General features: G+C 36.9%; 2 protein-coding genes and 1 pseudogene across 4 annotated transcripts; 2 read left to right on the top strand and 1 right to left on the bottom strand.

Annotated features, from left to right (window-relative positions):
- LOC121295013 overlaps window positions 1-4,619 on the bottom strand; it is a 43,906-nt pseudogene extending 39,287 nt beyond the window's left edge.
- A 2,645-nt stretch (window positions 4,620-7,264) lies between these two features.
- Window positions 7,265-14,603, top strand: LOC121295012 (39S ribosomal protein L21, mitochondrial-like). Its single transcript, XM_041219282.1, is given in 4 exon segments — window positions 7,265-7,447; window positions 7,846-7,898; window positions 13,410-13,513; window positions 14,349-14,603. Coding segments are annotated over 4 exon segments (405 nt in total). The 3' UTR covers window positions 14,414-14,603.
- A 2,816-nt stretch (window positions 14,604-17,419) lies between these two features.
- Window positions 17,420-23,940, top strand: LOC121294323 (ras-related and estrogen-regulated growth inhibitor-like). Of its 3 annotated transcripts, none has more exons than XM_041217923.1 (4): window positions 17,420-17,722; window positions 19,591-19,647; window positions 21,313-21,386; window positions 21,859-23,940. In XM_041217923.1, exons 1-4 carry the CDS (start codon window positions 17,614-17,616, stop codon window positions 22,339-22,341), a joined length of 723 nt encoding a protein of 240 aa, XP_041073857.1. In that variant the 5' UTR covers window positions 17,420-17,613; the 3' UTR covers window positions 22,342-23,940. The 3 variants fall into 3 exon arrangements, with proteins under 3 accessions (XP_041073857.1, XP_041073858.1, XP_041073859.1); XM_041217925.1 differs by having other exon boundaries at window positions 17,646-17,722; window positions 19,545-19,647; XM_041217924.1 differs by lacking the exon at window positions 19,591-19,647.
- Window positions 23,941-25,110: the final 1,170 nt, after the last annotated feature.

The following is a 25,110-nucleotide window of genomic DNA, read 5'->3' as shown; positions in this document are numbered from 1 at the left end:
ACTGGAATATGACACAAGACAATTAATGCTAAAATATTAAGGATAAAGTTTCACTGAATTATTTAACTTGTTTCAACCTCCCAATCAAACCCTGGAGACAGGCGTACTCATGTACTGTGATGAGACTTGCTATGCAAATTCTTAGCTGTCAGGCAGTCTGTATATCATAAGTATGCTTCTACATATATGTAGAGGAATATTTAGTCAGTTGTGATAGAAATTGGTTTGGACATTAGCACATGGTTATCTTCTTTTTCATGATAATGATGCTCTGGTTTTGTATTTACAGCAGTGAGAGATGGGGGTGTGTGTGTTTGTCACAGTCAGGAGGGAAGAGGCTCACCTTTAGGTCCAGTCTGACGGCTTGCAGTATCAGCTCAGCCACTGTGGTAGTTTTCCCTGTACCTGGAGGGCCATGGATTATTGCTAGTTCCTTCTGAGACAACGAGAAACAAACCGCTTCTTTCTGCGACTCATCCAGAGAGCTGTTATACAGGCCTAGCGTTTCTATTAAAAAAAATAAAAAAGGTTAGAATGATGTTATTGTATGTTGACCACTTTAACAGTAACATCCGCTCCTATTCACAAAGCTTATACTTGTGTTTTTTTTCTTTTGGGTTTTTTTTTTTTTGCATACAACACAGTTTGACAGTATCACAGAACTGATAGACATCAACAGCTATCCTGAACAGTTAAACTGTATTGCAATTATAAAACAGGCATTCTTCAGGACTTAAAGCTGTGTGAAATAGTAACCATTATCATTTTAATGCTCTTTCCATAGTAACACTACTTACAACATTTAAAATAGTGCTTCCTATTCCCTTCCAGCTCTGTTGATCAGCTGTAGCTTGACTTGCATGTAGCACAGGAAGTGATTGGGTACTAGAAAGTAGTAGTTTTATCATTGTATTTAATATTCATGAGGCTTGTTACAGATAGATAACACATATTTTTAATATTTGAAAGGCTAAAATAAGTGTTGCTCACTTGTTCCCTGGCAGGGACTTGGCTCTGAATAGCCGAACAGGACCCCAATCAGATTAGAAGCTTGCCAGCACTGTACTGGTTCAAGCACTGGAGAAAGAGCATTTAGCTGCAGTTCAAAACAAGACTCTGGTGTGGTCAGGCTATAGAGAAAGCAGTTTAATTTCAATGTGCTGTATTATGTTTCCTTTCTTTTATATTTGTCCTCCTATTGCAATCCCGTTTACATTTTTTGTTGCGCTTCCCTGATCTAAAAGAGAGCTTAAATTCCAGCTCAGGTGGAGGTGGGCCAACAGGGGTTACGCCAATCAATGTGTTTTATTGCAAAGTCCTTAAAATATGATTTGCATTTATTACCACCTTCAGACTGCTGCAGGGGTTCATAATTGTGTACCCAGCTGTACAGTACAGAACATTAATAAATTAACTGGATGAAACCCATTTATTGCATCTTCTGGATGTGGAAGGATGAAGGACACCCAAATAGAATAATGCACATGTAGTTGAGTAAATAACTGATTTATTTATTTATTTATTTATTTATTTATTTATTTTTTTACTTATGTTTTATGTATTTCCTATTACTAGCCTATGCTGTTTGAATGTGTTCTGAGTGGTTCTGCGTTCTGTTGTTCCAGCTTTGAGTGCCTGGACTGAACAGCCTTCCAATCAAGTCTTGTGATGATGTGTTCTCTGTAAGCCTCCCACCCCCCACTATATTTATACAGACAGATAGTAGGCGGGGTTAGCAGAGTTGCAAGGTGACATTGTGAAATGATTTGAATGGAAGAGGCGCAAAGCTAAGGAAATATTCAAAACTGGAGCAACAGAACCAGTTACAAAAATTGCAAAAACCAAAACAGTAAGTAAATGTAAAACACATATTTAAAAGACACTAGAACTGTTAAAAGGTTTTTAAGAATTGCACATATGCCTTGGTTTTAGTTCGATTCAGTGATGCACTTACTTTTTCAGTCCCTTGTAGGTGACATCATTGGCCAGCTTTAACAAATTGAAGGGGTGCTCGTTGTCCAGACTCAGGCCATCACTGGACTCAAAGGCAACGGAAAGGAAGCTCTGTGTGACACAAGTCACAACAACAGTGGCAGGATGCTGGGAGGAAGGACCAATTCCTTCTGAATCATATAAACCCACTATGTCACCTGCAACAAGAAGAGATCAGAATGGATTTCAAATGAAATGGTCAATAACCTAACTTTTCTCTTTGACATATTCACTTATTAAAACTACCAAAACGTGGCGATGTACACTAAAAAGATTCTTTCTGACTCTCTCGCCTTCGCATTCCGTATCGCAAGAATTACGAAAGTTTTCTGAAAGGACAGATCAGAATGCATAATGCATGCTTCAGGCCTAGAAATATTCAATCAAAATTGAAACCAAAAAAAGCTTAATTTGTGAGTAGTAATAAAAAGGTCTAAAACACTGTACTTGAATAATCCCAAAATATGGGTTTAAGATATAAGCTATGAAGACTGGTTGATGGAATCAAATCTATTCAACCTAGAATGAAGATGGCTTACAGTGGGGATGACTTGAGTCAAAATCTTAAAAGGAGTCAACAGTAACCAATATTTAAATCACAGACACAGTTGGAAATAATGCAGTGACAGAATTGAGAGGGTAGGAGACACTACTTTACAAAGAGTGCAATGGAATGTGACCAGGTCTTAGGTACAGCTATGGCCAAAGGTTTTGCAGCACCTATAATTTTAGGATTGAAACTATATGAACATAATTTATCTTATTAAACATCATGTAATCAAAGAAACTATAAAATGATATTGCAAAAGTTTACCGGAAACCATAATAGCAGTACAGTATTGCACGTTAGATTTCGAAATGTCATATTTTTCAATGTCATTTTTTCGTTAAGTGGAAAACTACAAAGTGGTATGTAATTCAATATATTAAATGTATCATTATTCAGTAGGTTTCATTTGACTATGAAGCAAAATTAGTTAATTCTACAGGGTGATGCAAAACTTTTGGCCACAGCTGTACAGTACCTATAGCTTGTGAGGCATGTTTCTTCTAAAAGAAGTATTAACAGTCTTCTAAGGTAAGTTCTGAGAAGTGATCTCATGGGGAATTCTAACATACCACCAATATTCCAGACCCGCACGTTTTGTTGGGCATCAGTTAATTCAGTCCACGTACAGACTGACATGCTTACCTGGCCCAAAACTATTGCTGCACAGTAGAGTAGACGAGTTGTATTTGCTTGGTTCAAATGTTACCAGAAGCCGCCCGTACAAGCCTGTTTTCTGACTCCCTATGTGAAGTTTCAGCAGACATTGCGTTGTAGCTCTTTTAAAGAAATTTTATCCTGCGATAACCTGAAAATACCATCAAATTACAGCAGTGTCACTATTACAGCTTTACAATGGCATTGCAGTAATGCTGATGAAAAAAATACCAAATGTGACAGACAAGGGAGGGGGAGGGGGTTGGGGGGACAAAAAAGGGGACAACTGCAATATGCAGCACATTGGTGTAAATAAGCAGCCCTACATGAGGAAACACCATGACTGAATTATGTAAAATATAAAAGCTGCATCGCCCTATTGCAGATCAGTTTCACAATCTGTTCTCTCTCCTAACCTCCCTGAGGCTGAAAGAGAGTCATTATAGAGGAGCAGTCATAACCCTCCAAAAGATTTAAGATAGCATGCAGGCTCTTCTGGCCCAACAATGATACTGACAGTGTAATTGCTGGTGTTTCTAAAGAATGAACAAATGACTGTACCTGGTTTCTTCAATCTCTGCCTCGCTCTCCTCTTGTAGTAATTCTAACGTTTAGCTGACAAAGCTCTCCACAGCCATGGTTGTCAAACTCCTGAAACCAATACAGCTATTACAGCGCTTAACACTGTAGATGCGATACACTGGAGAAATAGGGAAATCGATTTCCATCAGATTTTCTCAGGGCTGATACGAGAACGACAACTTCCAGTTTCACAAAATCCCTCAACCTTTTGTTCAGCATCCTCGAAAATAAAAACCAAGTTCGGAAACCTGACCGCAAAAAACAACAGAACTGCCACACAGCATAAAAGAAAAAGTCTGCCAAATTTTGTTCAAATTATCAAAGTTGTTACTATTTTAAATACAATTCGTTATGCAGTTCACTCTCTAATAACTCACTTGATATAAACTAATTAGAGTAAGCCACGCCCACAACAAGCAACACAGAACTTTTTAGATCTCTGGCTGAAACAAAATTGCTCACCAGCGTTTATAGAAAATACTGCATGGGGCAGTGTGTGGTATGAAAACTGAATGCCCGCTTCGGGTGGGATGCTTGGATATGTAGCATCCCACCCTTCGGTTTGTGCATTCAATTCTCATACCATACTATCTCTCTCTAGTTATGAATTATACTAGAGTGAACTTTACACATTTTGTAAAACACGTTCCACTAATCATTGCGGTTATGACTTAAGTAGCCACAGAAGATAGTTTACTAACGGTATTAAAAGCTGTAATATACTTTATATAGTTTTAACAGTATCTACTGCTACATGTATATACTTTATTGAGCATTTTACAGAATGTAACACATATAATCGACACTCATTAACTCCAAATCAAACAAACAGCGCTTAATCGCCAACTCCATATTTCAGAACACTTAAATGTCTTTAGAACGGAAAAAAAAAAAAGTTTTAAAAAATGAGTGCAACATAGAAAACAATCCGCTCTGATCTACCAGTATATAATGCGCGTGGCTGTGTACATTTGTATTAAATTAATAACTATAGACTGAGTTAATAGAATATCGTGGAGTTAAACACTTGCAGTAAACAAACGGTTTTTCTCGGATGGTTTAATAGTCTTGCTTTTCGGTCTTTGTAACACACGGAAGGCTTTCTCAGCTGACCCGGGTTGATTCTCTGCTCTTTTTCCGGGTGTGCGGAACGAAGATGGGGGTGATTGTGGTGAGGTGCTGTGGGGAACTTTTGCGGGGATCGTGCATGTTAAACGGGAAAAACATGCCCTTGCCGGTGTACCTTCGAGCAGGTGAAAACCTCTGTGCGGTTTGGGCAATGGAACTGAGCCAGAAAAGGCTATGCAGCATTCTGTGCGTTGGGAAAATTTGTCGAGTAACATAACACACAGATAGGGAACGTCGATGTCAAAAATGTAGAACATGTTAATATCAAATTTGTATAAACTGTTGCATAACCCTTTGTGCTCAAAAAAACATGTTGCATGTGGAGTAGTGCCATCTGGTATAACCAAAGGTCTGTCACACAATACAACCCCCCCCCCCCCCCCCCCCCCCCCATTCATTAAATGTGCTTTACACACCGGTACAGTTATACAAAAAAATGTTCCTTGGGTGACTAGCTTTCGATGAATGCTTTGATGCACTCTTATGTCACCGCAATATTTGCTTTCCAGTTTGCTTATATTCCTTCCTGTTTGAATCCTTGTCGCGCTGTCACTGTGAACAAAAGATACGCTCCTGTTATATGAAATATTAACCGCAGTAGAAAGGTTATAATGTAAGCGTAATCTGCAAGCTTGATTGTAGTTCTGAGAAGTGAAAGAACAATGAGCACCCCTGCACAGGCTGTTCCTTTCATAGGAAACAATGTTCTGAGCAGATTACAACAAGTTATTTTATCTGTTGTGGTCTTAGTGTAGTGGTAGTCACCAGACCAAGCTTAAATCAATCCTGTTTAACTTACCATGACAAACTGTCTAGAGTCTGCATTATTGATATTGTATTGTTCACTAAAAACAGAAATCTGAAATAAATGAAGCTTTGTTTAATAGGTAATCCATGTTTGCTAAATCAAATCTAATCCTTAAAGGTGTTGGCAATTAATAACAAACATTAGATCCTTTCATTGCTCAAATGCTTGACTAATAACTTAAACCTGTGTGTCTGGAGATTACATTTTTAGGTGTGACATACAGCAGTTTAGAAGGATTTACATATGTTTGACAGAACAAAGATTTATAGTAATAGTTTCTTCAGTGAAAGTGAAAACCTTTTGGTATATTCAAAAGATTGTGTTTTCTTTCTTTTCATTTGAATCTGACACAAAGGGAAGAGCTTTAGTCTGGCAATGTGCAGGAAAGGAACATGTTTCTGGGTAGCTAGCTATGTGAGGCTCCAAATAGGGGACCAGAGTGATAAATTAATGTTTAATTGAGGCCTGCAAAAAAAAAAAGAAAAAACCCTTACAGACTTACAGGCAGAAAATTGACACTGCAATTGATAAAAGGGTTCTGTATTCAAGACTGCAGAATTTACTGTGATGAAGAAAAGTATCTAATTTGATGCGTTTATGTCTTTAGGATATTCTAGCGAAGAGAGTTTGCTGCTGGTGTCTTGAATTTCGATGTGGCAAACATATTTTGTAGGTGGATTAATGTATTTCTCTTTTTCAGGTTCCCTGTTGTCAACTGCTGTAAGGCATCAAAGTTCACAGAAGTCTAAACTGATTCCTGGGTAAATTAAAACTAAAATATGATATATTGTTGTGTTATTGACATGTTCTTATATTAAAGCTCCCCAACTGTTGTGTGAACAAAATCGATTTTCACACTTTTTATTAGCAACATTATTACCAACAGCACTTATGCTGTGTTGAAGACATCTTTGTTCTTCATATGTTTGTTTTTTAGAAGGCTTTCCATATGTTTGAGATGACAAAGATTTAAATGTATAATTTCTTCAATGAAAGTGAATACCTTTGACCTAAACAAAACATGCTGTATTTGAAAGAGTTTAAACTGCTTATTACTGGTACCTAATCACTTCCTGTACTGTGGGTCACATGAACTGATAGTACCACTAAATCCTACCTTCAACACAAGAAGGGAATAGGTGCCAGGAAAAAAACTTGTATCAAACTTGTAAACCATGTGGCAGTGTGACCTTTTAATTCTGTTTAAGTCACTCAACCAATCGGATACCATATAATCCCATATTTTTGCCACATTCAGTGATGCTTGGCATCTAAACCACAATCTGTAGTACATATCAGATCTACTGTAATTATTTGCTTAAATTAGTATGTTTGTATAATTAAAGGTATGTCCCAGAAACCTCCTTATCCAGACCACCTTAGCCTGAAGTGAAACTCCCAGACTCTGGTGACAAAGCAGCATGCAGGTACAGTAACTGGACTGAATTGCACTTACTTTACTTGCTGTTACATGGGAGAATTCCTTTGAGCTAATGGTACTGTAGTTACTTTGTTTCTTACCCCCTCGTGTCATCGTTGAAAATATTAAAATGGATCTTTGCTTCGCAGAGGTTGTGCAGAAAGTGAACAGTCTTGTTGCAGCAGGGCAGTACGGCAGGCTGTTTGAGGTTGTGCACTTTGCAAGACGTCAGTGGAAGGTAACAAACGAAGACTTGATACTGATAGAAAGCCACATAGATGCTGAATGCAGGGAGCGAATCAGAATGGAAAAGGTACCATTATTATTTGGGTCTGATTGTACTAGAACATATGCTTCATACCTTCAGCAAGACCAATTTCATCATATTTTGATACATAAAGAAACAAAAGTCACTGCATATACTTAAAGTCCTTTCTGAAACTGAGACAACGTCCTCTTCCTTACAGTAATAGGATAACTGTTTTTACTGCTTAGAGGGGTTTGCTACATAACTCTGTTCTGTGCCTACTGTTTAAGCCACTAACAAGAAACATCTTGTCTAAAGGCTTGGAAATCTGATTAAAAAATGACATGGCTGTTCATATGGATTTCTTCATGATGCAGTAGTGACACCAGTAACATGGCTATAATATCCTAGAAGGGTGATATGTACTAATGTTACTGACAGACTATTTTATTCACATTTTCTAGGTATTACTGGTTGCTGGGGCTGACTTCACTTTAATAGGAAAGCCACTTCTGGGGTAAGGATTTTGCTGAAAATCACAGTATTTCTAACAAGATCATTAAAGTTCTTTGTTTTCTATGTTTATTTGTGAGGAGTGCACAAAATACTGTAATACAGCACTCACATTTTAGAATGACATATAGATGACACAGGTTCATCATTAAAAGACCATTTAGACTAGAATCAGTTTTAAATATTTAAATGTGTGTGTTTCCTATATGTACACATTCATCGGGGTTAATTATCTTTCCATGTTGTCCTCTACATTGCAATACCACCACTCAGCCTCTAAACGAGAGAGAGGCCATTCTGAATATAGAATGCAGTCATTTTTTATAGTACTGTACATGAATTTTATGTGTCTTTTGTTTAGCTCAGCCTGAAAGAAATCATAAAAGGAGGTCTCTGAACTAGCAAGAGAAGACATTCAAATTGTACTTCTAAATGTGCGTTCTTATTTGTTCAAAATAATGTTTTTTTAGACTGTGGTTATGGTTTATTTATGCATTTGTTCAAGCTGTTAAAATGGAAAAGGTATAGGCACAGCCTAGCACAGCTATTATCCTTTCAGACAGAGTTATTAAAGTTACTGAAATGGTATGAATATCCCAGTGAGAATAGAAAAGGTTATTAACCACTATCAGTTGAAATCACAGACAGTTCTATGAAGAAAAGATAAATGTAGGGGCCCCCGACTGGCGCATCCATTAAAGGCACTCTGCGTGGAGTGCAGGATGCGCCCTATAAGCCTGGAGGTCTCTAGTTCAAGTCCAGGCTATTCCACTGCCTACCGTGGATGGGAACTCCCAGGGGGCAGCGCACAATTGGCCAAGCGTTGCCCAAGGGAGGAGGGGGGGCTTAGGTCGGCCAGGGTATCCTCGGCTCATCCTGCAAAAGCAACCCCTGTAGACCCTGCAGGCTTGCCTGTAAGCTGGCCAGAGCTGGGTTGTCCTCCGATGCTGTAGCTCTGGGTTGGCTGCATGGCGGGCCTGCAGAGTGAAAAAAAAAAGCGGTTGGCTGACAGCATGCGCTTCAGAGGACAGTGTGTCTTCATCTTCGCCACTCCCGAGTCAGCGCAGGGGTGGTAGCGGTGAGCGGAGCTTGAAGTACAATTGAATATGTTGAATTGGGAGAAAAGCGGCTAATTAATTTAAATAAATAAATAAATACATGTTTACTTAATAACTCAAGCAGTCCATTCAAAGATATTTTTAGAAGGCCACTGTATGATAGATGGTAGACATAACCAAAATGTTTCTATTTCAGAAAGAGATGTTCCAAACACTGGGCTCGGATAATGGGCATTTGTTCTCATTAATAACAGATATTATATTATAGTACGGATAGCTTCTCAAAGTAGTCTATAATGTTAAAGGCTTCTGAAAAAAAAAAAGGCCTCTTACCTTCCAGTACTGTTTTTAGTAGTTTTTGATAAATATCATTAAGCCATTTGCTTTAATAACAACTTTACGCCCCTAGGGCGTTCACTTGGCAGAATCTGAGATACACACACACACACACACACACACACACACACACACACACACACACACACACACACACACAACCGGTCAAAAGTTTTAGAACACCCCCATTTTTCCAGTTTTTATTGAAATTTAAGCAGTTCAAGTCCAGTGAATAACCTGAAATGGTACAAAGGTAAACGGTAAACTGCCAGAGGTTAAAAAAAAAAGTTTAGGTTACCAAAAACTGAAAAATAATGTACACTTCAGAGTTTACAAAAAGGCCTTTTTCAGGGAACAAGTAATGGGTTAACAACTTACAGCTGTTCTGCAGCAATGGAAGTAAATTAATCCTTGAAAGTTGATGCTAACAATTCCTACAGGTGTCCCAACTTTTGTTGATTACTTACAAACCCTCTGTCTGTATAAAAGCAGTGTTGGAACAGACTGTGTTACTACACCCTCTTAAGCATTATTTGGACAGTATTGTACTGCAGGAAGTAGTATATTGCTATCATAATGGCGAGAAAAAGGCAATTAACAAAGGAAGACAGACAGACCATTATAACCCTTAAAAGTGTAGGTCTTTCCTTTTGAGAAATTGCAAAGAAAGCCAAGGTGTCAGTGAGTACAGTTTCCTACACCATCAAAAGGCACTTGGAAACTGGAGGAAACTCTGACAGAAAGAGGTCTGGCAGACCCAAAGCCACAACAGAATCAGAAGACAAGTTTCTGAGAGTCAACAGCTTGCGTAATAGGCGGCTCACAGGACAACAGCTTCAAGCTGGTCGAAGTAAGCAAGTCTCAGTTTCAACTGTGAAGAGAAGACTTTGAGCTGCAGGTTTGACAGGTAAAGTGGCACTAAGAAAGCAATTGCTAAGATGGCAAAATAAGAAAAAGAGGCTTCCCTGGGCCATGAAGCACCGCCAGTGGACTACTGAAGACTGGAAGAAGTTCTTATGGACCGATGAATCAAAATTTGAAATCTTCGGTTCATCACGCAGGGTTTTTGTACGCCGTCGAGAAGGCGAAAGGATGGTTCCTCGGTGTGTGACACCAACTGTCAAACATGGAGGAGGAAGCGTGATGGTCTGGGGCTGTTTTGCTGGATCTAGAGTTGGCGACTTGCACAGAGTGAGTGGCACCCTGAACCAAAACAGCTACCACAGCATTTTGCAGCGCCATGCAATACCCTCTGGTATACACCTAGTTGGTACAGCAAGATAATGACCCAAAACATACCTCCAGGCTATGTCAGAACTATCTTAGAAGAAAAGAACAAGACGGTAGGCTTCAAATCATGGAATGGCAGGGCACAGTCTCCAGACTTAAATCCCATCGAGCTGGTTTGGGATGAACTGGACAGAAGGGTGAAAGCAAAGCAACCTACAAGTGCAACACATTTGTGGGAACTTCTGCAACAGTGTTGGGAAGAACTTTCCGAACAATATTTGATTTCCATTGTAGAAAGAATGCCACGAGTGTGTTCGGCTGTTATATCTGCAAAAGGTGGCTACTTTGATGAGTCAAAAATTTAGATTAAATTTTGTTAAACAAAAAAGATTTCTTTTTTATCTCCAATTTGTTTGTTCTATGCTTTAATTTCAGAGTATATTGAGACATTAAAGTTTCAATAAAAACTGGAAAATGACTGCGGCGCTTAAAAGAGGGCGGCCTACTTTGACTACCTTATATTTATCGGTGACAGTTACCAAGAGCCTATTAGGTGGGAGTTGGAAGGTCAAGGGAGTTCTGTACCAGCGAATCAGGAGTGTGTATTGGTTGTTAAGGGGCAGGGCAATACTGGTGTGGCAGCTAAATCCAAGAGCGTGATGTAAATGTTCTTCTGCACCAAAAATTAACTGAGTGTCAGTTTGATTTCTGCAAGAACTACAATATATCCTACTCGGTTATTTTTTTTTTCTCACTGTAACTTGCTTGCTTGTAATTTCTCTGCAAGAGAAACTGAAACTAAATCTTCTCATATATAGTGTATATACAAGGTTGTCCTGGAAGAAAACTTGCTTTCTTCTGCCCTGATAATGTTCCCCAACTCTGAGGATTGGTTTTTCCAGCAGGACAATGCTCCATGCCACACAGCCAGGTCAATCAAGGTGTGGATGGAGGACCACCAGATCAAGACCCTGTCATGGCCAGCCCAATCTTCAGACCTGAGCCCCATTGAAAACCTTTGGAATGTGATCAAGAGGAAGATGGATGTTCACAAGCCATCAAACAAAGCTGAGCTGCTTGAATTTTTGCGCCAGGAGTGGCATAAAGTCACCCAACATCAATGTGAAAGACTGGTGGAGAGCATGCCAAGATGCATGAAAGCTGTGCTTGAAAATCAGGGTTATTCCACCAAATATTGATTTCTGAACTCTTCCTAAGTTAAAACATTAGTATTGTGTTGTTTAAAAATGAATTTGAACTTATTTTCTTTGCATTATTCGAGGTCTGACAACACTGCATCTTTTTTGTTATTTTGACCAGTTGTCATTTTCTGCAAATAAATGCTCTAAATGACAATATTTTTATTTGGAATTTGGGAGAAATTTTGTCAGTAGTTTATAGAATAAAACAAAAATGTTCATTTTACCCAAACACATACCTATAAATAGTAAAACCAGAGAAACTGATAATTTTGCAGTGGTCTCTTAATTTTTTCCAGAGCTGTGTGTGTGTATATATATATATATATATATATATATATATATATATATATATATATATATATATATACACACACACATATATGTGTGTGTGTGTGTATGTGTGTGTAAATATATATATATATATATATATATATATATATATATATATATATATATATATATATATATATATATATATATATATAATATATTGTGAAAGTGTTTTGTACTGTTTTGAACTGCCCAGCTCAAAGTTGTCAGAAATTCCTTGCCATTACTCATTACTGTAGGTGACAAACATACTATCTCTATGGCTATCACTAGCACCCCTTGACACCTCAGTAAAGTCCCTGTAAAAATCTTGAATAATTAAATTCTGTTTGATATTCCCGAGTATCTAAGGGGAGGGAGGCGGGCATAAAGTCGTCATTGTGACAAAAGTGTGGGAGCGGTGTTGACTCAGGCAGGGGCGAAATTATAGGCATTATTGCAGAGGGAGTATTTTTAACGATAGGTAGATAGATTACGTTTACAATTAAGCATGCTTAAATTTCAAAGGTAGAGCACACAGTCACACTGAAGAATCAAGAAGAGGACTTAACATATTTAATGACTTAAGAAATACAACTGTTTTGCCATTTAAAATCTTTTCACAAAAAATAAAACATAAACTTTAAAGCCACCTTGTCCAGTGAACGTGAAATTTTCGGTCCACTGTAATAAAGGGCTTTACATAATCTCTGCAAGTAAGAAATTGCAGGTTCCAGTTCTAATATATAGTTATGTGGTTACAAGCTCTTGCTTTGTCTAAAAATAAATAAAAACTAAAAACTATGGATTGTAGCGTAACAACAGGAAAGTGTAATCAGTCAGACTGCAGAGTCTGTATCATCTGATCCGAAAACACCCAACTCTGCTTTTTCGTTATCTGAAACAAAGATAACCCTAACCCTGAATCATTCATTCACTTGAGCTGCGATATTTCCCCTCAGACATTATTTGTGCGTGGTTATTAAAAACCGGAAATGAATGGTGAACATTTGACTTTCAGCTAAAAGTTGGGGTAGGGCGATCATTCAACCGGGGCTTTGACTCAGCAGAATCCAGTATAGCACAAATTAAATTGGTGCATATATGTATTACTCTAACAAACACACAGACACATTGCGCAGGTTCCACATTTGAAAAGTGGCATCAATGACGGACCAAACTAAAGGGATGCTACTGGTATTCTCTGTGTCCCTTACTTCAACAAGGAAATGGCATTTTTGCATGTCAACATTTGAGCAGCGGCAATCAGAGCTACTGAGAAAGACTGTAGAACATTAAATTAAAGAAGAAAAAGGTGTTTATCAATTGAAGCTCCTTAAATAGTGGTTGAGTGAACCTTAGTGTTATTTCTTCATTAAGGCGAGACTTGGTGCGAGTCGAAGCAACAGTGAACGAGAAGACTGAATCCTGGCCCAAAGTACACATGCACTTTTGGAAAAGACACTGATACCAGAGGAAAAGAAGTATGTTATTTGATAATATTGTAAAAGATATATCCACCTATGTATTAAATACATAGGAAGTAGCAACACTAATGTTGTTTTTACACAAGATATGTTAATGCACTGTTTGTTTCCTTTACAATGGTGAACTAGTCCAAAACTGTATTTGACAGCACATTCAGTTCTATGAGTTTGCCACATGAGGACAAATACAAGCATTTTTGGAATGAGGGTAGTATAAAAAAAATATATATAATTATAGTCAAGACAAACAAAAAAATATATAATTTGGGGTGGTGGTGTTTTTTCTGCTTTCCCCAGGGTGTAAGTAAGTGTCATTTTCCTGCCTAAATCTGCTGTGTTTATTTTAAGTTGAAGTCAACAAAGACATTAACTTTATCATGAAAACGGAAATGGCACTCTCACTTGAAGTCACATAACCTCAATTACAGGCTCTATGCTATGCCTGCTGCATCCATTAAGATGGCATTGATATATCTGGGGTTATTTTCATTCTATTTGAAAATCCATTGCCACAAAAACTGCTTTAGCAGTAAAACTATTATAACATAGTTGGTACATTTAGTTTTAGGCACCTTTTTAAGTAAGCTATGTTTTTAAATCAGTGTTCTACATTCAGTTAGCTGTAGTGGCCTTGCCATTTTTATATCATTATCATTTTGTTACAGCATTTTCTTTGTTGGTAGTGCTTTAGCGTTTGCAATAAAAACCATTTGGAGTGACTGCAAACATCATAAAAAGTTAAGGATCAGAAAAGCAGTGAAAATGTCATTTGAAGCCACATGCTGAAAGAAATCCTTCCTTGTCTCTAAATTGACTTTATTTTGATTTTCAGTAATTGTGCAGCCGCAGACTGTACTGAGGATCAATAGCATTGAAGTTGCCCCAAGCTTGTCCTGATCCTCTGCTTCACTGTTCAGGAAGAACAGATATTGCTGATTTTGGAAGCTGGATAATGCCTTTGACCAGCTTGTGACTAGCCAGTTTGATCACCATGTGATCGAATAGGGCCTGTTTGTATTTGTACTGTAAACACAACTCCATTATGTATGTACAAGTAGAAACCAACCCCATTAAAAGGGTTTTACAATGATGCAGTAAAAATAATTTGTAATCATAATAAATTGCAACAATGAATCACAGCTTCTTTTTATTCATTGAAATGTGCATCTAGTAATTTATTGGTCCTTTTGGATAAAATTCGTAACTTTGTGACTTTTGTTTCAGGAACAATGCTGTCGCATCCACATTGCAAAAACATAAATGATAACATTAAAAAAGATCTTTAAAAAAAAAAAAAAAAAAAGTGTTTTGACCATTTATAATGGTTATGTTTACTGTTCTCTATGTTTCCTGACTCAGATCTGCCCCGTTTCTGTAAAGAGCTGCATCTCCATTTTAAACCTAATTCTGTATAATTCTGGCCTACCTCCAAACACATGCAAGATTACAATCACCCAGGGTCCTGAAAGAACTTATAACTTTTTTTTATATATAGATCACATTCTACACTTTTTCTTTTTTTGTAATAACCTTTTTTTATATTTTATTTTTTATAATAAGCATTGTTTTTTTTTTTCATTCACACATTTTTGACAGAGATGAAGTGTGATCCAGGGTTTTTATTGTTTTTCTGGGATATTAGCATTCATGTGGTTGATCCGGCAACGCTACAGGCAGCTATATCCAGACACCGTGGGATGGTCTTGTGCTTTATGAACATTGTTGTGTCTGGAGCACTGTTTGCAACAGGCATCTTGACTGCAGCAAAAAAGGGGGCTGAAACAAATTAAAGTATATGAGCTTTAAAAGCTCAATTGAGTGAGTACTAAATTAGTAAACAGTGTTGCTCTTAATTGTTTATTGTCCTCCTTATCCAGAGCCTTAGACCGTAATTATAAATAGAATATAAATAAATAAATAAATAAATAATTTCAGGCGCCAACGTCAGAGAAAGATCAAACATGCTTTGGTCCTGTGATGTCCGCTGATTCATGGTACAGATATCTTTGAAGTGAGACTTGCCAGTGCTGCAGTACAGTATGAGGTGCACTTTTCTCTGTAGCATATGTGACAGACAGCAAGGATGAAATGTAGTGTGTATCTTAACCAGGGAACTTCTCACAAAAAGAGCAAGAAATCAGTAGAGTATAAAACAAATGTCATTAGCACAGAACAGCAAATATATAAAAATACTGCGAAAATATCTTCTGGTCCAGTTATTTTTTATGTTGGGAAAGGAATTTTAACTATGTTGGCTGTGTGTTAAAGCTGCACTGTATCCCACAATCATTTTATGTTCTGTGATTAAGACCAGTTTGCTTACATTCCCCAGTTGTTGTTAGCTGTAGGGACACAAATACAAAATTCCACCCTACAGAAGCAGTTTTTGGTTAAAATTCCAAATATTTCAGTCAAGAAGACCCTTGCAATTTAAAAACAACAATAAAAATGACTTACTTTCTGACTTGCTTGATTTTGGTGCTCGGCCTTGTCTGCTGCTTCGAAATTTTGCCAGAGCTGAGACAGGGAGGCAGTCTGACTGACAACCTCCCTGATGAGGATGAAAATTAGGTGAAAGTTGGGGAGGAGGTAAACTCAAAAGCACAGCACTCACTGCAAAGAGAGGTAGGTTTAAATGAACTTAGCTTGAGCATTCTTGGTAGCTGATATTGGTTGAAGGTTGACATGAAAAGTGGAGTTTACCCCTATCTCTTCTTGACTTTTGAAGATGGTTTTAAAGATTTACTTGCCAAACACATGTTTGCAGGTGTAACTATTGTTTCCTGTCTGAAACAGCAAAGTTTATTGTTCCTTTTCCAGGAAAGCAAGCTACAGTACAAACTGGATACAATTCTGCATGTTTTTAATGCTTCTACAGTACCTACACTAACGATATAGGTCATGAATGTAAAAATGTGTAAATAAAGCTGCCCTGCCCTTCATGAGAAAGTGCACAAAGAATTCCACACATAATGATCAGAAAAAATGTTCTAATTCCAGTAATTGAATAAGAGTACATTTTGCAAATAATATTTCAAACTAAAGGCTAAAAATCTGTTGTTTTGATATTATTTAAGAACGTATTCTTAAGGTTTTTATTATTATTATTATTATTATTATTATTATTATTATTATTATTATTATTATTATTATTATTATTATTTATTATTTTTGTATTATAGTGTGACAGGGTCAATAGACCCCACCCAGTTTTTAAAACTTTCTTTTGTTTGTTTGTTACTTCTAGGGTATGAATTAATGTCCTTGGTTTACTTTACAAGGTCAAACCTACACAGCTTAATAACTGCTTTTTTTAAAATTAATTAAAACAATATCCTTGTCATTTTCAGCGCTATATCGTCGTGTTATGAATTTGTATATGCTTGCACGTAGGTACTACAGACTTTTTTTTTTTTTTTCCTTAGGGAAAGGTTCATTGTCCGGGAACATGGGAAAATGACATTACAGTACTAAACGTATGTCTCTTCTTCTGCCAGTTCATTCTTCCAAACAAAATATATAGTGTTATTTAATTGAAACTATATGAAACTAAACAAAAATACAGGGTATTAGGCTATATAATTTTTTTTTTTTTTTTTTTTTTTTTTTTTTTTTTTTTTTTTTAAAACAGTGAATCAAGTCTGTACAGTATGCACATTATTTAACAGGCTCTTTAAAAAAAGATAGCGGACATTCGGGATCTATTTTCATGTTACATGATATCACTTGCTATTCTCAAAAAAACGTTGGCTTTATCAACTTTATTACGATCAGTAGACACGCTGGCTTAGGAAATCTAAGAAAAAAAAAAAACTCGGAGGAGGGGAAAGGTCGGCAGGGAGGCGTTAGTGTGTTTGAAGTGGACACCCCCAGTGAGGGCTGTCAGTACAGCAAGCAGGCGATCTGTCAGAGAAGGCTTTGTCAAGCCTGGGAACCAAGCCGTAAACTGGATACGACAAAAAAAAAAAAAAAGTCTTCTATCAATTTGAGCAAGTCGGAATAGTGCGGAAAGTGGGAGCTAAAGACCGGTTTATGTCAGAAGACCGTCGCTGCTGCTGTCCTGTGCTCGCTATGAAGCTGATTACCGAGAAAGAAGGATGAGCACTAATTTTGCGTTACCCAAACCTTTGAGGCGATCTGGAAGTCTGCCTGCCTCGAGGACTGTTCGGATAGTAGTCTTGGGACAAGGCGCGGTTGGAAAAACAGGTACTTGATGAATTTACCTTCTCATATGCATGTTGTATATGTGCGGGTGTTGCCAACTCGAACGCAATGAAAGAAATCTGAAATTGTTGTTGTTATTTTTCTAATAAAAGTGGATTTCTGTTATCTCTGTCTTTAAGTTATAAACGAATGCATTTTAAAATAGGGTTTAAACAACAACAACAACAACAACAACAACAATAATAATAATAATAATAATAATAATATAATAATAATAATAATAATAATAATAATAATAAATCTGTGCCTTTTCAAAAGTCAGCAAAACTGAAGACCGTGCTGTACCTGCATGGACTGTTAATTATATTTGTTTATCAATACCTGGATTATTTGGCTGAACTGTAGAACTAGATCCTTCTGTTGGTTTATGATCTCGTCATATTAAATCAGAATTATGGTGGGATCGTAACAGTCATAAGTGAATCTATGACAAGAACTTTTATTTAATTCAGGTCAAAGCTATTATTCTTTGTCGTGTTATTCATCTAATGATCATGTGCTGTTATTTGTTTAGGGTTAATAAATGGCTAGAACATCGTTGATGATTGATATGAAAATATGTTTTACTACTGTATTGATTATAAATTATATGTAATACATTGCATGCGTATCCTATTAGTAATGCTTCTCATTTTTAATCATGAGCAATTCACTGCAATTCGTAAGTTATTCATGCTGACTACGCGCCTATTAACATTCGATGCTGGCAATACACATTGTACTTTGTCATTTTATTTGGTGTACTTCTGTATTATGTATTTAATTGTTTGTGCTGTCAATGTAGTTTGAGTCATTTGTAAGGTAAAATAACCCTGTTTAAACCATATTAATTTACAACCTTTTTTTTTTTTTGTCATGTGAAAAGTGAGGGTGTTGGATGAACCTAACATTTTTTTAAACAACTAACTACAGAATTTGGACGTTTTTTTGGTAAAATTGTAGTACTTAAATCCCACCGAATGAAACTGTAATGAAAAATGTATTGGAAATATTGGGACCAATATACAAATTTTTACTCTTGTTTTAACACAGTTTTTTGTTGTGCTTTTTTATGGGGCTTTAGGTTAATTCACTATGCATTTCACATCTGGATATCTGGGTTGGAATGAGACTCAGGTCACAATTGAAATGAACTTTGTTACTAGTGCACATCACAGAACCGCCACACAGTTACATAGACAGTCTCCTCTTCAGAGATGCCAGGACTCAATGGCACACAGGGGATGTTCAGGTCAGGATTGAGCTGCAGTCCTAGAGCTGGCACTATACCTAAATGTGCTAATGTCATTGTCAATTACATGCCATGAGAACTACATTCACAAACATTTAAAAAAGAAATAAAACACTAGGTGGTTACAGACAGTTAAATTAGTAACTTAAGTGGTTATTAGCAGTACCATCCTTATACTAGGCCATCCTTAAGAAATGATTGGTTTGCTATAAACCAACTAAGGTTCCTACATTTGGCCTTGTAGGTAGGAGAATGTGTATTTACATTTTTTTTTGTTTGTTTGTTTTTTTAGAGAAACTATGTACAAGTGGTTCTAATGCTGCATTTCCAACTAGACCGGTCTATAAAACTCTGGCTCAGGCTCTGCCGTCCGTTCCATTTGCTGTCAACAGTCCTATCTGCAACAGGACATTCAGCAAAATTCAAAATGGGTTTCATATCACTCCCAGTGTCAGATAGAAAGTGGCAGAAGTACAGTAATATCTTACTGTAAGATATTTAGTGTTGGTGTTCTACATATACTGTATCTCCTAGAAGGGCATAGGCAGTAACTACTATGTCTATGTGTTCCAGTTCAATTATATTTCCAGTATTTGAAACATTTCTTTATGTTTTGAAGCCATGACAGTTCGGTTCATCACCAAGAGATTCATCGGGGAATACGATCCAACACTCGGTAGGTATTTGAAGAAAAACAAACAGCTAACAGGCCTAAACAGAGAGGAGACTTTTCTGCTAATGATTAATGTGAGAATGAATGTGGTGGGATTTGAGAAACTGACTAGAAGAGCAAAGGGATATTTCAAGACTCTTCTTTACCAAGTAAGCCCACTGTAGAGTGCTGTACATGTCACATGCACACTGTCAAACAGAAAGGTAACCCTAGACTGCTCCCAAATCTATCTCCAGGTGAAACATTTAATGAGATAGGTAACCACCATTGAATTTAGTATTATACACATGCAAATACAGTCAAAGCTTGTGTTAATGTCACCCCCTGCTTCCTATCACCACATTGAAATGTCCGGCCAGAATATAATGGGAGTCAATGGGGATAAGTTCCTGATAATTTCACTTCGGTTATGATAACACTCTGGTTAATATCAGTCACATTTGTTATGCATACAACTGAGTTCACCCTACTTAATATTACTTTGGGAAATAAATACACACTATTGGAAGGTTTACATGTAAGTAGGTTGTTGTACAGTATTGAAATGTTCCACATATAAGGTAGTAGCACAGTACAGCATACAGAACCATGCAATCAGTATGTTTACAATGTTCTTATGTTTTTAACTATTATTTGTACATGTACAGTATAGTAGACTATGTTGAAAAATTATTTGTAATCAATGCAATACCTTTTTTCACAGTAAAATGGGCATGTTTATTGTGTCAACACTCTCTAATCTAGTAAATGCTTAATGAAAGTATATAAAATGTTTACCTTGTAATTTACAATGATTGTGTACAGCCACTTTAAAGTTTGCCAGGAAGTTCCACAGGTACAGAGATGCTACAAATGGCCTCCCCTCTGCTGCATTAAGCTGTGCTACTTGGTTCCACAATTGGATTTTAAGTGTGGTACAGTAGCTCTGGGAAGAGGTTTATTGGTGTGCTGTATCATTAAGGCTCATGAACATCTATATGGAAAGATTTTAATTATAAACACAACAGTGGATACTGTAAAATTGAGAATTCAGGAACTTAATAAATCCCTGCAATGTTAATCTAGAACATGGCAGTTACATAGGGTAGATACATAACATCCGGAATTTACAGGAGATAACATGAATAAGTCACGACAGTAGATAAATACACATTGGAAAATGAATTACTGTACTGCTGTGCAAACATTTAATTGGGCATTTCAAATTGGGAACATAAACAGGGAAATTAAAAATATATTAAATATATTAAAAACATACGTCTCAAATGTAACAGATGTTACAGACTTTTTTTTTCATTTTTTTAAACCTGGTATCTATTTCTACACCGGGTTAAAGAAATGTGTTTGCTTGGTTACTTCATCTGAAGAATGACATTGTCCCCACCTGCCATTAATCAACCAGCTACTTCCCCTATTGACTGACGTGCTTTACAGACAGTAGCAAGTCTGGACCTGAAAACACTGCTGAGGTGATGAGTAAAATGAGAATAGATTATTGAAAGTCAAGCTGATAACATTCTTCAACCTAGTGTAGTAGCAGATAGCAGATGTTGTAAAATGAAAGTACATGTTTTCTGTAGCATTCTTTCAGAACTGCACATTTTGAGTCCTGCATAATGAATAGAAATCTACAACCATGTCTTTGATGTGTCCCATTTTGATTTACAGAAACTATTTACAGACACGAAGCTGCAATAGGTGGAGAAGTTGTTCATTTCGAAATCTTAGACACTGCTGGTCAGGTATGTACAGTAGTCACTGAGGACCGTGTTCGTGATTTGATAAATGATGATTAAAGACACAAGTCATGGGACAAAAAACCAATAAAAAATATTATGCAAATCTTTAGAGTATGTAGTATTCCTTCGAATTGTAACTGAAAGGTGCATCACACTTACTAGAAAATGGTTGCCTCCAAATACACAAGAAGGTGGCTTTACATGGCAATTGTTTTTTGTTTTTTTTAAGGTCCTGGTTTTTAATAAAATTAATGATGCTCAGTCATTCGGCATCAGGTTTTAATTCAGACCTGTCAATGGGAGCCTGTGTATTAAAAGCAGACATTGCCCTGCATACTGCATGGTGGATGTGGAATCTTAATGAAAGTCATGTATATTGCATCATTTAAAGCATGTTTCTAATCCTGCTAGCTCTAGACAGTATCATCGGTATGGTAACGACACTCAGGGTCTGATTGGATTTTTTTTTTTTAAGGAAGAAGATGCCTTACTCATCGAAGAAAAGATTAAATGGGGCGATGGTTTTGTAATCGTGTACTCTGTGACGGACAGATGCAGCTTTGACGAGGTGATGAGGCTGTGTTTCCTGGTCAACCACATTCACTCCAACTCCAGGAAAGGGAGCAGCGACCCCCCACCCATCGTAATCGTAGCCAATAAGCGGGATCTGGAGTTCGACAGGATGGTCACCACTGAGGACGGAGAGAACCTTTCCAAGGCCCTCAAACACCCATTCTGTGAGGTCTCCACCAGGGACAGCTACGAGGAAACGGTGGTGGTCTTTCACACGCTTTACAGCGAAATGCTGAAGCAGCTGAGCTCCTCTCCCACCTCCTTCCGCAGAAGAGCCGTTTCCAAACTGATGGATAAAATCCCAAAGGTCCATGCTAACTCCACACTGGGGTCCACCGGCAGGAGCTTTAGTTTCAATTCGTTTAGAGACTTCCTGCCTGAGTAAGTGAGCGTTTTAATGACCCTTTTCAAAAACATCATACATTATGGTGACGGATCATTACTGATGGTGAACTAGTTTGCTGGTAATAACTGCTATACCGCTTGGAGAGGACTGTCACAAAGTCCCTACGTGTAGCCAGGATGGAAGAATTGTAAAATTTTGGAAAGTATTTGTGGCAGATTTTGCTCAAAACAGGGTGGCGGAGTGCACTGCAAGTGGAATATAGTGGTGTGCATACAGTACAGATTGCTTTGTCTAGTAAGATGTATTTGATTGTATAGGGCAGGACTGGGCAATTCAGGTACCTGATTGCATGCTTTATTGTTCAATAGCACAAGTAAGAACCTGGGAGGAGAACAAATCTTGTCATCCCTGGCATACTGTAGGTACTTTGTGACAAAGACAGTCCTGTTGGATTTTCACTGACTATAAAGTTCACTGATCACTCCAACTGTATCATGAGCCATGATTAATAATTATGCATAGCTTATTTATTCTCAGTTTCTGTTTTAGAAGGTGACTCACATTCATATTAGGAACAGACCCATGGGATACAGCTGGTCAACAAAAGGCCACTTTTGTAAAATCACTCACCAGATAGTAAACAGACCCCTCAGTGTATCATCATAAAGTTGGTATGGTGCTTATTTTGACACATGACAAAAAGTATAAAAAGACAGGAAACTGATATAAAGGGGCAAGTATAACGCCTAAGAAACCTGACGAGTGGAAGTTTACAGCAGGAAATTTAGAAGAGGCTTATACATGATTCATGCCAATAACAGCCAAAAACTGTAACTGCTATATACAGTTTTAAATATACTGTATTGGTCAAATCTATAAAGGTTAAAAGACATTTGTGATTGTTAACAGCAAATCCTGGAATGTGAGGGAAAATAAAAGGCAGCCCAGCAAAATCACTTGATAACAATATCTATGTTTATGTAGCAGTGGGCTGACAGTCATAAAATCCTTTGCAAAATACTGTGAGGGAATTGTCCTTCAATATATTGTACTATTAATGTGTAGTTTTTTTTTTTATTATTGTAGTTCTTCTTTATATCCTGCTGTAGGTTCTGTACGGTTTCTGCTTTTTTTCCAAGTTTTTTTTTTTTACCAGGTTTGCTAACTTCCAACCACAATTTATATTTAGTTAGTTACAGTTGTCATAGTTGCAGAGGGGGCCAAAATAACTGCTGCACACCCATACTGATAATTTCTGAAACATTGAGAAATTCTGCTTTTAGAAGTGGTTAAATGAAGTTAGTTTCATAGGAATGGTTAGAATGGTAAATAATAATAATCCAAGCAGAAACACAAATATGAAATAATATTATAATAGGATGTCAAACAGATACAAAAATGTATATAAAAAATAATTACAGGTTTTATAGAATTACAGAACATTGTATTAAGCATGAAACTCTTAAAGAAACCAACAATGTTATAGTTTCCTGATTATCAAACTTTATTTATTTCATAAAAATAGACTTTATTCAACTCTCTCAAGTTTTGTAAACATGTTTCTTTGGTTGAAGTAGGGTGCTGGAGACAATGCATTTGCTGGATTATTTGTTAAATTTATTTTAAAATAAAGATTACCCTGAATCTTATCAAATGTCACTGGATTGTCATTAATGCATTTTGCAAACCGGCACTGCTGTAGTGTAAAAGCTGTAACCTTTTACTTTAATGCTAAATACATATAACAATTTGCAAACAACATGCATGACACCTGGGTTGAGAGTCATACACTTCTTAACCCTCTCAATTCTACTGGATCTTAAGTTTTGAATTTGTAGTCTTCCCTACAGGGTGCTTCATTTTTGGCTTTATGGGTAAGCTGAACTCAAAGGCAGTAGAAATGATAAGCACATTATTATCTTCATCTGCACCTGCCAGGGTGCTCACTTAAAAAGGCAAAGCCAAGTTATAGCAAGCTTTTAGTTTTCAGTGAAACACAGATGATGGAATCTAAAGCATGTAGGAAAGACTGTGAAACTTTGTGGTAGATCAAACCTTATTTAGGATTGCTTGGCTGGTAATAAACCACACTCTGTACTGGTAAACCAGACAAGACTGAGAACGCCGTCTAACATGTTTATAGCTGGCTGGCAGCCTCGTGTTCTGTCTGCACTGAGATTCATAGATAGGCTTCCTTCCAGCATGATATCACAAGGGGCGAAAAAGAGAGTCTTCTTCAGGGATGGGGACTCAATTTGTTACAAAAGTAACGAGCATAGCATTCAAAGAATAATTTCTCTTTCAAATTAAAATTATTACAGACTTGAAAATGAATAGTAATTTTACTGTGCACTACACGAAGATTACTCATTTTAATTTGTGGACTCTGTTGCTAATATAGGCAAGGAAATTAACAAAGATTGCAATACTTAAATAATGTAATAGAGTGCTTTTACCTTTGTAATACAATGTATATTAAAAAAAGACATTCAGGATACACTTCAAAATATAGGGACACCAATTACATGGTGTTACACTGTATTTACTATTTGCTCATATTGACTACATGCACTTAGCACACAGTTCTGTGATGATGAGGATGGAACGGCTGGTCATATTATTTATTGTAAGTATGTGTTTTACTTAATGTAAGTGCAGTGTAGCCAAAGTGTTGTTAAGGTGCCTGTATATTGAGGTCTTTCGTATTAATAAAATAATGTTGGTCTAATAAAAGGGTGTTTGCCAAACATAGCTAATCATGTAATTGTGTGCAAGCAAATGATGATTATCCTTATATTATAAATCTAA

Source organism: Polyodon spathula, chromosome 19, assembly GCF_017654505.1.
Source record: "Polyodon spathula isolate WHYD16114869_AA chromosome 19, ASM1765450v1, whole genome shotgun sequence".
Classification (NCBI taxonomy): Eukaryota; Metazoa; Chordata; class Actinopteri; order Acipenseriformes; family Polyodontidae; genus Polyodon; species Polyodon spathula.
Note: the sequence above shows the minus strand (reverse complement) of the source record. Positions and strands in the feature narration are given on the sequence as shown.